Below are 15300 nucleotides of genomic sequence, written 5' to 3' on the forward strand. Positions count from 1 at the left end.
TCTTTAAAAAAATTCTCAGAGCTAAGCTTAATTTGATTATCTTGGCTAGATTGTTAGATGAACCATCCCATCCCACCTTCTTAATAAAGCCATTTCAGAAATGGTTTAGCGACATATGTGAAGTAGCCTAGTTTCTTCATCCATTTGATCTACAGCAGGAAATGAAGCATCAGACCTCTGACACCTATTCTTTCATTTCCTAATTTTTTTATCTTAATTCTCGTATCAGCTTGCCCTCTCATGTAACCCAGCAAGACATATTGGGAGGCAAACTGTATCCATTGCAGAGAGTTAACATCCAACATCGCATCACAGATCAAATCTAACCTTTTTTATTGGTGGTGAAGTATTTGGAGTCTGTCATGATTTCGGTTTCCTATTGCACCTAGGAGGGGAAAAGTACACAATTTAAGAAATCTGTACCTCTTTTCATGGCAATGCATTTGTGACTGCTTTAAAACAGTTGTTTTGTTATCTGCTTCAAATCTATTAGTTCTGTAAATCTATTAGTTGCACAGAATAGTAAATAGTATTCAAGATATTAAAAACCCCAATATTCCAAAGAAAAGTAATAGGTCAAACAATATTAATAATCAACTATAGGGTTTTTGTTTTTTTTACTGTGAAGCTTCAGGCTGGGTAAAACTAATGGCCCTTTCTAAGATCTGATGGTCCTAAGTTGCAAATTGACAAATGATAATTTGTATGGTAATAAAAGGTCTTCAACCAGTGTCCTGCTACATTTTATCTATAATATTAAGAAACCATTAATATCAAATAGTATGTACCAGGAAAAACAATGCAAAAAGGGGAAAATGACTCTCCTAAGATATGAAGCAGTTTTTATGCTCAGAATTTAGATGGATGGATGGATGGATGGATAGATAGATAGATAGATAGATAGATAGATAGATAGATAGATAGATAGATAGATAGATAGATAGATAGATAGACAGACAGACAGACAGACAGACACACACTTCACTTCTTTAAGTATAGAAGGAAATAAAGTCAACCATTGACCTGTGTCTCAAGTAACTGAGGATTTATGAAGCCTCTCAATGCACTGATTCCAAAGTGCACCTCAATTCTCTGAGTTGCTCCAGGACAGGCGTCTTCAAACTTGACAGCTTTAAGACTTGTGGACTTCAACTCCCAGAATTCCTCCTCCAGCCATTTCAGCTCAGGAATTCTGGGAGTTGAAGTCCACAAGTCTTAAACTTGCCAAGTTTGAAGACCCTTGCTCCAGGAGATGACGTGCAAGAAGAGATGCCTAGAGCATAATTACAGTGACTCAGGCAGGGAAAGCTTCCAGGGCCATAGCAAAAGATATTCATGCTATCTGATAGACACACATTTCTTAGGTTTGCACTTTTTCTGAGCAGGACCAAGTGAGTTACTTGAGGCCCAGTCTTGTGATGCACCCACATATTTGCATTTTGAACCAGTTGTAGCTCTTGGGTGGTCTTCAAGTGTAGCCCAGTATCCAATTGTGAAGTGACTGAAGGCATGGGTGACACCTGAGTGGCCAAGGGTGCAACTGGGGCACAAGGTGAATCTTGCCCTCTTGCTTATAAGTGTCACCTATTCTAGGTGCAGTACAGTAGCTGCAAGTCTAGGAAGAGCCCAAGTTACGCATTAATGGGAAAGTGCAACATTTTTTTCTGTTCCAAGAGAGTAGCTCCTCCAAAGGGAGTAGGGAATACATATGTAGGATATAGCACCTTTTGCCCATGTGTTATTGCTGCTTTATGAGCTGCACTGGTTACCAGCCAGCTTCTAGTCACCAATAAAGCCCTTCATGGAATAGGAATTTAAAGGATCACCTTTCTCCAATTTCTGCCAATCTGGTATGATCGAACAAGGTGGATGCACTCCTGGTCCCTTCAATTAAACATTGTCATTTTATGGGACCGAGGAAGCGTGCCATCTCTCTTCCATTTCTGCTCTTTGGAACAGCACCCCCAGAAATACGTATGGTTCCCACACCTTAAATGTTCCAGGTGTCTCTTAAGATCTGGCTGTGTTCCCAGGCCTGGGATCAGGATATTTGTGGGAGCCCTGTCAATTTATTTCCTTGGATTTTGTTTGTGTAATTTTACCAGGGTATCCTATTTCTTTTAAATTATGTATTCTTTGAAATGTGGTAAGCAACTTTTTGGAGTCAGGAAGCTTCGAAATCCAATCAATAAATAATGACAGTCATAAAAAGAGTTTTTCTCTGAAGCTAAAGACCACCCATCTAATTCAAGAAGCCAGGAAGGAATAAATGAACGCACAGAAGATGCTTCTTTCAGCTAAGCAGCACTCGTGACTGAAGGCTGTTTCATCACAGCAGTTCCTGCCCCCCCCCCCCACTCCACAACCTCAGAGGAAGAAAGACACAAACTATATTGTTTCTAATCCGAGAATCATCTCTCCCTAACAGCTTTAAGAGTCTAATCAGAGGAGGTGCTTCGCTGGTGCCAGCAAGAGCCAGCATTTCCAAGCAATGTGTCTTTCTTTGCATAGGAAACTGGTAGACCAGCCCATCCTCATATTGTGGCAAGGAATTAACTCCTGCTTAAAGACATGGCAGAAATATATTTGTGCCTGTTTGGCGGAGGGGAGAGCATATTAAACAATATCAGATTAAAGGGGAAAATCTATCCTACTCAGTTCAAAGAATTTAAATTTGATACTGGCTTACAGGAATCTAAAGTATCTCTATTGCTAACCATGGTCCTGGGAGCCCAAATCATATTGTTTTTATCCCTGGAATTTGTTACTGAAGCCTAGGAATTAAATGTTTTTTTTTATTTATGATATGAATCTATCTACAAATGCAAGAAGTCTTCAAGTGCAAGAAACAGAAACATTCAGTTAAGAGTGCAAAATGATTCCTAGATATTTTAACCAAACTGTTTTTTCTTAGAACATGCATGTAACAATACTGGCCTCCCTGAGCAAGCAGTGATTCCTAATACAAATACCTCATTTCTAGATAAGATAATGAGCATTATGTCTCTGCAAAGAACCAAAAGCTTCTACCAAGCTGTTAGTACACTCTTCCCTTCTGTGCAATCTGTGTTCAGAGTGCTATAACCATGGTTAAACTAACTATGATGTGGGGGGGGGGGAGGAAATCCCTCAATCTTTAGGACTGGAATTTCACAAGAAATGATAAGCTAACCAGATAGGTTAGTCATTAGTTCATACCTAGTAGGGGAAAAAATAAGGCTAACAGATTCCAATTTAGTGTGTTGTGTGAATTAAGACTAACACAAGGCTCTTCTTGGCCAGTTTAGATCAGAAACATTTCCATAAGAACTGCACCAATCTTATTTCCACCTCCTTTGAACTTAAAATATTCCAGGACATGCTGATAGTCCAGATGCTGCATGGGGTTGAAACCTGGGGATGGGATGTGGAGGTTATTTTTCAATTGGAAGTAGTCTAAAACATCTTCTTAAAGAAGATCTTGGGGCTCCCAAGGGCACCCCCATAGCTAATCTAAGAATGGATGCTAGGTTACTCTTCATTGCTGACAGAATACATCTTGCATTGCTGGGGCACTATAAGAAATCAGAAAGTCTTCAAGAATCTATCTTTGCTTTCTTCACTACTCCATTACAGTTGGGAATCAATGGACTGCACTTTTGTCACCTATAGTAACTCGGCTCTTGGAAAATAGAAAATATTAGGCTTTTTGATGTTTGGTGTAGTTGTTAAGGTGCTGGCTTAGAAACCAGGCGACTGTGTGAGTTCTAGTCCCACCTTAGGCATGAAAGCCAGTTGGGTGACTTTGGGCCAGTCGGTATCTTTCAGCCCAATCTGTCTCACATGGTTGTTTTGTGAGGAAAAGAGGAGGAAGGATTATGCATATATGTATGCCACCTTTATTTACTTACAAAGTGATCTTTAGTTATGCCACGTTTAGTTATTTATAAAGCAATAAAAGCAGGATAAAAATCCAATAAATAAATATGCTACTACAGCAGATTTTAATCGCTATAGAAAACATAGAAACATCTCTTAATACCTGGTTAATATTACCAACATCTTAATCAGAAAAATTTTTATATCCATTTGCAGACTATGGCTTCAGATATTTTGAGGGGAGATTTTGTAAACACTTTGAACAGTTTCTGTCCCGAAGATATGTCAACTGAAGGGCATTATTTCATGTTGTCTTCCATTGCCCATTTACAATGAAATTTTGACCACATTATTAATGGTAGGTGAATTCAAGAGCTTGGACTCGAATGGCTAAATTATGTTGCAGATATGTTTCTAACTTTAGTAGCCAGATTGCTACTTTTGCTCTGTCGTCATTTAAACTCAAGTTGTTAATCATAGCCCTGATTGTATCTTGCTTTGACCTCTTTGTATCCAACATTGTTTCATTTTGTTATATTGTATTTCATGCTGTGTTACAATGCTATGATCCATAGTTTCAAAAAGAAATCTTATTCATTTTACTTGACTCCCAACCACTAACTAGGAAATTCCACCAGATATCTATTTGAGATCCTGGCTTGGTACCATTGGTATCATTTTTCAATGCCTGCCAGCTCAGCTCTATCAAATTCTTTAATAAAACACCATTACTTTACAAAGCCACTGTGAGGTGAAGGTGTTGGTCTAGGAGCAGGGTTCTAGTCCATTCTCAGCACCTTGGAGATAGTCTCTCTCAGCCCAACCTACTGTACCTGAAAGGCTTCTTATTAAGGGGGGAAAACAGGAGGAGGGGGCACTATATTCTTGCCTATAAATATATAAATAGCGGCACTATAAATCTAATAAATGCAGAACGTTCATTGCTTTCTTTTACTAATTTATAAATGGTGACTGACTGTATCCACTCCTACTGCACTAGCCCACTGTGAAGACAACTCTTAACTTCTTTCCTACTGAACTTAAGATCTCCATCCCAAGGACAGCAGATTCCTTTTCCAGCTACTCCCATCTACTATTTTCTGACATGCAAGACATTCTCCTTCCTTCCCAACCAAAGCAGAGAAATATCTTGCAAGTGCGATTTTTTTTTTGCACTCTCACCTCACAATCCTTCCGTTCCTGAAAGCCCTTCCTATTCTTCCACCTGACCCCAAATTCCCTTAAGATACCTACTGAAGGAACCCCAGCTTCTCTCTCTGCAGCCCGCCCCCCATACCTGTTATTAATCTAACCAATCCAAAACTTTCTCCTCCAGTATTCTTCCTGACTTTTCCTCGTTTCCCCCAATGCTTCCACTGCAGATTGTAAATTCCTCGATGGCAGGGGACTTGAGCCCACCTTGTGGGCTTTAGTTTTTTTGCTTTTAAAATAGGTGCTATTAAGGCCTGCAGATTCAGCGAGGGGCAACTATGTGCATCTCCCCAAAATAGATAATTATTCCCCAATCACCTTTCCACTTCCCTCCCCAAGCAACGACGTCTCACTTCTCTTCTTGAGATCAGCAACCTGCAAGCTCCACCCGGGAAAGGAGCCATTCTATCTGGGGAGAAACCATACTATAATTCACCTTTCCAACACCCACCCCCCCACCAAGGAACCCCACACCAGAATGCCAGGGGAAAAAACCCGATCCCCGCCCTCATATCAAGCCCATGCCCTACCCAAGGGAGGAGCCATTCATCCTCCACCCCACCCAGCAATTCCTCAATGGGCGGAACCACATAGCCAGTCCCCCAACTAACCTACTACGAAGAGGGGAGTCCTCGAAAAGGCTTGATACTGAAGAAAAGACGACAACGGAGAAGGATGGAGCAGTAACGGTCAGTAGCAACCGTAAAACTGCTTCGCTTGGGAGGAGACCGGAAGCCGGGCTGTCTGGGAAGACCAACCAACGATATGCGCCACGCCTTCCTTCTTACACCGTCCGCAGCCACAGAGCTTCAGCGGCCTAGATGGGCACACCCACTTCCTTCCGGTAAAAACACGCCTATCTCTGTAAGAGAGGGACGCTGCTCCGTTAAAAGGTTCTATGCGACTGCATTGTCAAATTATACCTTCCGGGTTTGTCCAATCCTTCCGAAACAGCTTTTCGTTTTTAGCTCTCCAGACCGAGGTTTGGAAAGCCTGGAGAGGGTTTCCACATGTAAATTTATGGGGCATTTGCTTCAACGTCAAGAGCGACTCTTCTCCCGCCGGAGAGTCCTCCCAACGGGACTAACGCCTGTTTGCCTTCTCTGTAACTCTATGGTGCGATAGAAAGAAACTAAAGGAAATTCTAGCGCGGCCTGAATTTCGGCAGCACCGAAACTGCAAAGCGGTAGCAGCGGCAGCACCGCCGAGGGGGCAGCCGCTGTGGACGGAGTGGGGTCGAGGTGGGGAAAATCCTGACCGGTCACTCTCCGGCACGCGGGGCGCAGGAGTGTAAAAGCACCCTTGTAATTTTCCCGCCCGTTTTTTTTAACTGCGGGATGTCTGACCCCTGCCATGAACACCATACAATTTAATGGCCAGAGCCATTCCTGCCATCAGGCGGCTTCCTTTATTGGTTTCATTCGGGCTTAATTCGGTTGAAAGCACTTTAAAAATATATATTAAAAAGATAGAAGGGGGAAAAAATCTGAAGAAAATGATAGATATAAGGTGTGTTTGTGCAAAGTTCTTACTCATAATTAAACTTGGTGACCCCAATGCAACCTCGTTTGCATGGCAGGATGGACTATGGGCTTTGAGTTCACACAACGTATTAGGCTAAAATGTGTATGATGTGGGCTTGGTGCATCCAGCAATGATGGAGAGCCATATGGGAATTATAGCTATTATATGCATCTTCATCGTCCTTGAGTGAAATAGCTTACTGTATTAAATAACTTGCCATTTTTCAATTAGAAATGAAAAGGTCAATAATTTAAATATATCCATCTATCATTCTAGAAAGTTTTAGGGCTTTTGTAATAATGTCTTCTGAAACCCTGTTCTGTTTTGTTTCATTTATGAATTATTTTGGAAAGTTTGTTCTTTTCATTCCAGAAGAGACCATGGCAGAACATGGGGCTCATCTCACTGCCACCTCCACATATGAGGACAGGCCTTCTATATTTGAAGTTGTTGCCCAAGACAGTTTGATGACTGCTGTGAGGCCAGCATTTCAACATGTGATCAAGGTAAGAATGGTTGGTGAGTGAGTATTGAGGGAAGGATAACTATTATTTTTCTGTGCTTTATCTAAGGTTAAATAATGGTCAGAACAATGAAGAAAATATGAAAGCATGGAAGGACAGGGGGGAAAATTGCATGCATATGTGACATCCATTTTTTTTTTTTTTACAATTGGAAGATTTATTTCAGGTACCAGATACAGAAAGAGAATCCTTCCTCAGATCTTGTTAAGCTCTGTAGTCAGACCAGGATAATCAAATCAGTGACTTTCCATTAAGCCTACAATGGAAATCTAGATCATATCTATAAATTATAATTCATAGCTTAGAATTTTATTTATTTTTTTGCTGAAAATAATTAAAGCAAATCCAGTTTAAAATAATAACATCAACATGGATTCCAATTTATGAGTACTGCCTTGAAACTTTCCAACAATTATGAAATTTTGAATTTTAAGAGAAAATTATGAAATATTACAATAATGTTAACTGCATTGTTACTGTATTTTTATATCTATTTTTGTCTTTGTGTGTGTGCTAGCTACATCCTCTTTTCAGGTCTTGATCTTGATCCAGTAATGGGACACAACTTCTAGCATGTCATTCAAAAGCCACAGAGTCCTCATCTTGAAAAAGGCTGTGTTATCTTGCAACAATTAAAAAAAACAAAAACCACAAAGTAGCCAAAACAAAATTTCAAACATGTTTCATGTTTCAAACATTGATAAAAACGTCATGACACATCCAGGTTTATTACTCTTACCCTCAATTGTCTTTTGTACTAGGTATTGGCTGAATCCAACCCTTCATATTACGGTTTCCTGTGGCGCTGGTTTGACGAAATCTACACCGTCCTGGATCTTCTACTCCAGCAGCACTACCTCTTCCGGTGCAGTGCTTCTTTTTCTGAAAACTTCTACGGCTTGAAGAGAGTTGCACTGAAAAAGAAAAGGAATCAGCAGATATCCTTGGTCACTGCTGGACTTCCCCAAAAGCATCACTGGAAATCTCTCTGCTTGTTGGTCCTTGTTCCATATCTGAGAACTAAACTGGAAAAGTTGATCTCCCGTCTCCAGGAAGAGGACGATTATTCTATCCACCCACCGTCATCTTGCTGGAAGCGGTTTTACAAGGCCTTCCTGGCTGCCTATCCCTTTGTGAACATGGCTTGGCAGGGCTGGTTTCTGGTGCAGCAGTTATGTTACATTCTGGGGAAGGCTCAGCATCACTCCCCGCTGCTGAGACTGGCTGGTGTGTATTTGGCTAGGCTGACAGCAGAAGATCTGCGGGCTTTGGAAAATGTACCTGTAGCTGCTGGTGACGTCCTGCAGTCATCAAACAGGTGAATAGAAGTGAAAACCCTAAAAACAATCTCCCCCCCCTTGCTGATTTTGCTTGCTTCCTTCAATTATTGGGTATATTTATATACTCACAATGTTTGTATATCATTTAAAAAGTAATACTCGTCAGGTGGTTAATCATTAAAAATGTAGACCGTAAAGATGAAAGTTTAAGAAAAAGATCTTATTACTACACCTGGGAAAATTTAAGAAACAACAAAAGCATCTTCAGCAAGCACCACAAAGATTGAAATAGGTCAAGACTCTCTAAAATCTATTATGTAGGCAGTCCTTGACTTACAACCATGATTGGGACCAAAATTTCCATTGCTAAGCAAGGCATTTTAAGAGTGGCTCCTGATTTTATGATCTTTTTTGCCATGGTTGTTAAGCAAATCACTTCAGTTATTGAGTGAATCATATGGTTGTTAAGCAAATCTAGTTTCACCCATTAACTCTGCTTGTTGGAAGCCAGCTGGGAAGATCACAAATGGCAATCACATGACCCTTGGACATTGTAAATACCTGCTGGTTGCCATGTGCCCAAATTTTGATCATGCGACTGGATGTTGTATCCATGATAAGTGTAAGGACTGGTCTTTCGTTTTTTTTTTTCCCAGTGCTGTTGTAACCTTGAGCTAAATGAATGGCTGTAAGTCAAGGATTACCTGTGGTTTTTAGCAAGTACACCTACAGAGTAAAGTAATGGCTAAGATTTTTCCTATTTTTGAAGATCAGTTTCTCTAACAGTCATTTGAGAGCCATATGTTGAGTGGGAATTTTCTGTTTACAACTTTTTATACTCTCCTATTTTTTCCTTCCTCAAACTAATCTTAGAAAAAAATTTGGGGGCGTTATACCTCCAATTGCTAAATGCTGGAAACCAGGTATTTGGATGAATAGCTAATCATAGCTGTATCTCGGGGATTTATGGCTTTTTCTCTTAGAGAATTCAGGAGATTGACTTTTTATTGTAACCCTGAATTTGCATCTTGACGCTTTCCATGTTTCTTAATAATAGTGTGAATTTTGTTATTAATTTATTTTTTTATATCTTTCCCCTTTCTGCAGCATGAAAGAGCAAATACAGTCGGCTGGGAAAAAAATCTTGGGGGGCCTGGCTTTCTCCCTCTCCACCGGCCTCTCTGTGGGCATCTTCTTCCTCCAGTTCTTGGAGTGGTGGTATTCGGCTGAGAATCAGGAGACCATCAAATCGCTGACTGCTATGCCAATCCCACCACCACCTGTGCACCTGGACTACGAGACCGATTCACCTCTCTTGCCAAAGCTCAAGACAATATGCCCATTGTGTCGTAAAATCCGTGCCAACGATACAGCCCTCTCCACCTCTGGCTTTGTTTTCTGCTATCGCTGCATCTACCCTTATGTGAAGCATCACCAGCAGTGTCCCATCACTGGCTATGCCACTGAACTTCAGCACCTTATCAAATTATACGCACCTGAAAACTGACCGGTCCATTCTTCAATTTTTATATAAAAACTGGAATGCTACATTGCAGAATTGGGTGGTTTTTTTCTGATTGTACTAAGCATGACCTTTAAGAGGGTAGCTATGGGTTATACTAGCTGTTTGGAGAATCAATAGAAGTCAACTGTTGTCTTTGGACCATCTCACCTAATATCTAATAAGTGAAAACAGATTAGCTGAGAAAGATTAGACAGAAAGAAGGCCCAATCTGTTTCTCATCAGGATGACTTGAGGCACATTTCCAAGGGTAAACTACTTTTCCTAGAAACAATTGGTCATTAACTGGCCAGCTCAGGGTTACAGACCAAGTTGTGAGCAGGTTTTAGAAAAAAATAGCTTTAATAGAAGCAGCCTAAAACTAAGAAGAAAATTCCTGATAGAACAATTTGCCTCCAGAAGTTGTGAATGCTCCAACACTGGGGATTGGACAACCATTTGTCTGAAATGGTATAGGGTCTCCTGCCTGAGCAGCGGGTTGGACTAGAAGACCTCCAAGGTCCCTTCCAATTCTGTTATTCTATTCTAATTTCATCATACATTATACATTGATAACTTTCAGTTGCACACTGCTGTAAGTGACCATGAAAAGACAGAAAAGCTGCTGAGAGGAACCTAAGCAGCTAACCTTTAAATATTTTCTAGCAGCAGCAAGGTAGCGGTTGTTACCTGTAAAGCATTCACAGCAAGGAACTGGTTTATTTACAAAACCTCATCTTCCTCATTTCTGTCCATCCCACCAGGTCCAACTGGAGGGGCACGCTCTGGGTCCTCAATTGAAGAAGTGGGCCCTAGGTCCACTATGACATAGGAAGCAGGGGTTTTTTGTCATAGTACCTGCCTTCTGGAACACCCTATGCCCAAGGTTATATTGGCCCTTGATGCTACTGATCTTTTGCAAAGCACTAAGATCTGGATGTTCTCCAGAATATTGGGATTGAAAAGGATAGCCTATGAAATGAGATGAGATTGTATTGTTCAGTTTTTATTGGGTTTTTAGCAATCACTGTAGGTTCTTCATATTTTCTTGATCATTGTTTTTGCATTGTTTTTATGTTTGCCACCCAAAATCACAGCTGCAAGCCATGTAAGTCAAACAAATGATACATTCCTCAAAATAAACACACAAGAAACTGCTTAACAGAGATTGCCTTTGTACATCATGATAAATATTAACATTGTATTACAAATGCTTTTATGTTGCTTCAATCAGTTTTTACTTTAAGAGACTCTATGAGAAAAACAAGCCCAGAACAATCTGAGATTTGAATTCTAACTCTTCTGGAAAAAGTGCAAGATTATAAGCTTCTGTTTGATAAAATGAAAGTTGGCTTTGGTAAACAAGGTTACAAATACAAACCCAACCATTTGGGGGACTCAACAAGATGTCTGAACTGTTAAATCCGGGATCCTTTTGATGCGTTACATAAAAAGGTGTAATAGGGGATAGAAAACTGGTATTTTTTCTCCCATGCTTCTAAATAAAATGCAGGGGATTGATTCTGGATTTTTTGTTTTTGGGATATTTTTGCTTCCTTAATGGTTTTAACATGAGTCAGCTTGGTAGGGTGACAGATCACTCAATGGTTGTGTTTACAAAATAGGCTATATCAGGATCTGCTAGAGATATCCAATGCATAAAACATTGCTTACAAATTAAGATTGCTCAGAATAGCTCAACATGTGTGAATCCATTCCATCTGTTTTCCATCAACCTAAACTGTCTCCCTCTTGTTTGAGGAAGGAACAACTATTTGTCTATAAGTAGCACTGAAATACATCTGGCAGTCTATAGTTAGGTCACTTTCATCCATCCTCCATAGTCAATTTTGTAGTAAGCCCATCAGATAACTTATTAATAAAAGCTCTCTGTGGATTCGTCTCCAACACCAAGCCTTACAAGATCTCTGGATTTCAGCAAGACCCCACAGCTCAAACTTGTTTTTTGCTTTCCTTCCCCTTTCTGTCTCATCGGCCTTTTGTTTCAAGCCATTTTTTTCTACCCTTCCCAAAAGACAGTCATCTATATGCAAAGTCCACCATGGAAGGCCTCTTCTATACAATATCATGGCAACACAGCCTATTGATCTGTTACACTAGTCATTTTCTTTATCTGGATCAGTAACATAGACTTACAGTGTTGAATTTATGTTAACTGACAAATAAAGGGAGACTACTATAGATCTATTTCAAGCTATTTAGCTCTCATCAGCTAGCCATAACCTTTTGGGATTCAAACCTAGACTACTTGCATATTCAGTAGATGTACAGACTTACAGAGTTTACAAAACTGTTGTCCTTTGTATGCAAATCTTGCAACTCTGTGTCCTCTGCTACATGAGTCTTTTTTAAAATAGAATGTTGCTAGGAAGAATTATTTTGGAAATACCTTGTATAAGCATAACATTCTTGTTACTGCCTCTGGTCTTGTCAACAGTAAGCCATCACCTGTACAAAATAAAATCCAGTTGTTACTGTTTTCATAGAATCAATGTTGGAAGGGACCATTTGGCCTTCAGTCCAATCACCTGTGCAAGAATCCAAATCAAAGCATCCCCTCTCCTTCACATCCAGTGAAAGGAGGTCCACTACCTCCTATTATGCAGCTTTTACTGTTAGGTTTTTCAGACTAGCATCATCGAAAGTTTATAACATAGTGGAAACAGTGCCCAAATAATCACATCATAGAATCAACTGTTTATTTGCCATTCCCTGTGAAAAACATATCATTTTTTCCTATAGAACTCAAGTAGGTCCATTCCAAACTTTGTATTTACCCTGGTGGTCCCTTTTCTACAATGAAAAGAAGTACATATCTTTCTCTGGTGAGAAAATGGCTTTGCTGTGAGAAAGAGCTTCTGCATTTTTAACTCCATTTGATATTTCCCTCTAGGATTTTTCTTTGACATGTCAGTTGTCAACCCTTGTAACTGGAAGGCACTGGTGTTCTCCATTCTAAAAACTGTAGCATTTTTTCTATTTCTGCTTCCCAGAGAAAGTGGGAAGAATAACTCAAGTTTTCATCCACCAATCACTGAAGAAAAAGAATCTTCACACGTGCAAAGGTCTACTTAAACTACTTTAAATGCAATAGATTCAACCCCTCCCTCCCATGAAATCTATTTCTGTCCCAAACATGTCCAGCAATAACTTAGAACTAAGGAGAAATCTCCTGAGAGTTAAGAACAATTAATCAGTGGAACAACTTGCCTCCAGAAGTTGTGAATGCTTCAACTCTGGAAGTTTTTAAGAAGATGTTGGATAACCATTTGTCTGAAATGCTACAGGGTTTCCTCTAAGCAGGGGGCTTGGACTAGATTCTAGAAGACCTCCAAGGTCCCTTCCAACTCTGTTATTCTATTCTGTTCTATTCCGTACTATGTTCTGTTCTATATTCTATATTCTTTTCTATTCTATATTCTGTTCTATTCTATTCTGTTCTACTCTATTTCGATTCCTACTCCGACTCTACTCTCCCACAGATCCAGAGACAAATGCAAACAGAATTCCCAGGGGACCCAGACTGCCAAAACCAGCTCAGAGAGAAGATTACGTGATCACGCCCTGGTCAGAGTCAAAACCAAAGTTCTGACAATACCAGTTCAGACTAGACTTCACTCATCATTGCCTTTGGCACACCTTGCAGGAACCTCTTTGTCAGACCATGTACAGTACTCCAATACTGTAGCCACTCACATTATTTTTGCAATTCAGTATCACAAAACGATATTTCTAGGAAGATGGATTTTAGAATGTGGGCATAAAAAGCCACAGAAGGCACCACTAGTCTCCTAGGTGGCCACTTTTCATCCAACTTTCTGTTCCTTAATGGTGAACAATTGCTGGTCCCACTCAGCCTCTGGGACGGGCCTTCTGCTCTGCTTGTCATGTCTCTTATGTCGTGTTCCTACAATCCGCTAAACCAGAGGTCCCCAAACTTGGCCACTTTAAGACTTGTGGACTTCAACTCCCAGAATCAGAATTCTGGGAGTTGAAGTCCACAAGTCTTAAAGTGGCCAAGTTTGGAGACCCCTGAGCTAAACCAGCATTTATCACCCTTGACAGCTTTAAGATGTGTGGACTTCAATTCCCAGATTTCTGGCTGGGGAATTCTGGGAGTTGAAGTCCACAAGTCTTCAAATTGCCAAGGTTGAGGAACCCTTCGCTAAACCCTGGTTTTCTTAACTGTAGTTTCTTGAAACACTCTAAATGATTAAAGTTCAGTTTACCGAACTTTACAGAAACGTAAACTTTACAGAAACGATAAACCTTAAATATATATATAAGCCAAATTCATACGCCTACCACGTATTCAGCAGGGGCCGCGTTGCTCCGACATTTTAAAGTCCCGCGTCAAGGGAGGGAAGGACTTCCAGACGAAGCTTCCGGTCCCAACTCGGCAGGCCTAGAGCAGTCTGGATCTCACTTCCTGTTTCCGGTCGCTCACAGGATCCTTTTAAACTTCAACTCCCAACAATCATTGCGCGAGGGAAATATCAAATTTTTTCACGAGAGTTTCCTTCCCACCCGCCCCTTAGCTCAAGGCTTCAACTGGCGGCGGTGCGGTGCTTTTTTTTTTGCGTGCTAGTAAATTCTGTAATCCAAAATATTTTTGAATACATTCTATAGCTGCATTCTATATTCCTATTTTCTTCAATTTATCTGCTAGCCAAACTTTGGACGTGAAATAGTTTAGACTATTGGGCAAAACGAGTCTGGAGTTTCGATAGCTTTTATTTATTATTTTATTTATTTGATTTGTCAATTGTTTACAAGATAATAAGTACAAGTGTATACATAGTTGTGAATATATGAAATGGGTACATATAAGAAAATAAAAGAATAAGAGAAACAATAGGACAGGACGGTAGGCACGTTGGTGCGCTTATGCACGCCCCCTACAGACCTCTTAGGAAAGGGTGAGGTCAATAGTAGACAGTCTAAGGTTAAAGTTTTTGGGGTTTGGGGAAGAGACTACAGAGTCGGGTAGAGTATTCCAGACATTGACCACTCTATTGCTGAAGTCGTATTTCCTGCAATCCCAAGTTTGGTGCGGTTTACTTTGAGTTTGTATCTGTTGTGTGCTCTTGTGTTGTTATGTTAAAGCTGAAGTATTCATTGACAGGTAGGACATTAAGATACATCTGTTGTAATAATACTGTATTTTAGTTAATATATAATGCCACATGCTACTAAGATTTTAAAATCAGTCAACTATGATGTTTTAAGTTTAATAAAATATTTAAAATACTTTTTTAAAAAAATCATGTAGGCAAACACTCAAAAAAATCCAAAATGGGGTGTGTTTTGCAGACCTGTGCAGCCAAGGAAAGATTTAAGCTATATCTACGGTAATAAAGTGACTGCTTTACCAAACTTT

At 40.1% G+C, this 15300-nt stretch overlaps 2 protein-coding genes and 1 non-coding gene across 9 annotated transcripts in view; 1 reads left to right on the forward strand and 2 right to left on the reverse strand.

The window, feature by feature from the left end:
* AP2B1 (adaptor related protein complex 2 subunit beta 1) overlaps positions 1-5819 on the reverse strand; it is a 78364-nt gene extending 72545 nt beyond the window's left edge. For both annotated transcript variants that reach the window (XM_026672452.2, XM_026672450.2), the window contains exons 1-2: positions 5682-5819; positions 328-385 (exon numbers count right to left, since the gene is read on the reverse strand). In XM_026672452.2, coding sequence (XP_026528237.1) covers positions 328-364 — 37 coding nt within the window. In that variant the 5' untranslated portion in view covers positions 365-385; positions 5682-5819. The remainder of the gene's footprint in view (positions 1-327; positions 386-5681) is intronic.
* Positions 5820-5888: 69 nt separating this feature from the next.
* PEX12 (peroxisomal biogenesis factor 12) lies at positions 5889-11424 on the forward strand. 6 transcript variants are annotated; one of them, XM_026672454.2, is made up of 4 exons: positions 5889-5963; positions 6967-7100; positions 7880-8436; positions 9506-11424. In XM_026672454.2, exons 2-4 carry the CDS (start codon positions 6975-6977, stop codon positions 9903-9905), a joined length of 1083 nt encoding a protein of 360 aa, XP_026528239.2. In that variant the 5' UTR covers positions 5889-5963; positions 6967-6974; the 3' UTR covers positions 9906-11424. The 6 variants fall into 6 exon arrangements, with proteins under 6 accessions (XP_026528239.2, XP_087814302.1, XP_087814316.1 ...); XM_087958176.1 differs by having other exon boundaries at positions 5903-6311; XM_087958190.1 differs by having other exon boundaries at positions 5914-6579.
* Positions 11425-13453: 2029 nt separating this feature from the next.
* Positions 13454-13550, reverse strand: LOC113415174 (Z30 small nucleolar RNA). Its single transcript, XR_003371277.1, has one exon. It is a non-coding gene; the product is annotated as a Z30 small nucleolar RNA (small nucleolar RNA).
* Between the last annotated feature and the right edge of the window lie 1750 nt (positions 13551-15300).

Source organism: Notechis scutatus, chromosome 1 (assembly GCF_049901735.1).
Source record: "Notechis scutatus isolate UNSWTSFEM ecotype Mainland chromosome 1, rNotScu1.2, whole genome shotgun sequence".
NCBI classification, from domain to species: Eukaryota; Metazoa; Chordata; class Lepidosauria; order Squamata; family Elapidae; genus Notechis; species Notechis scutatus.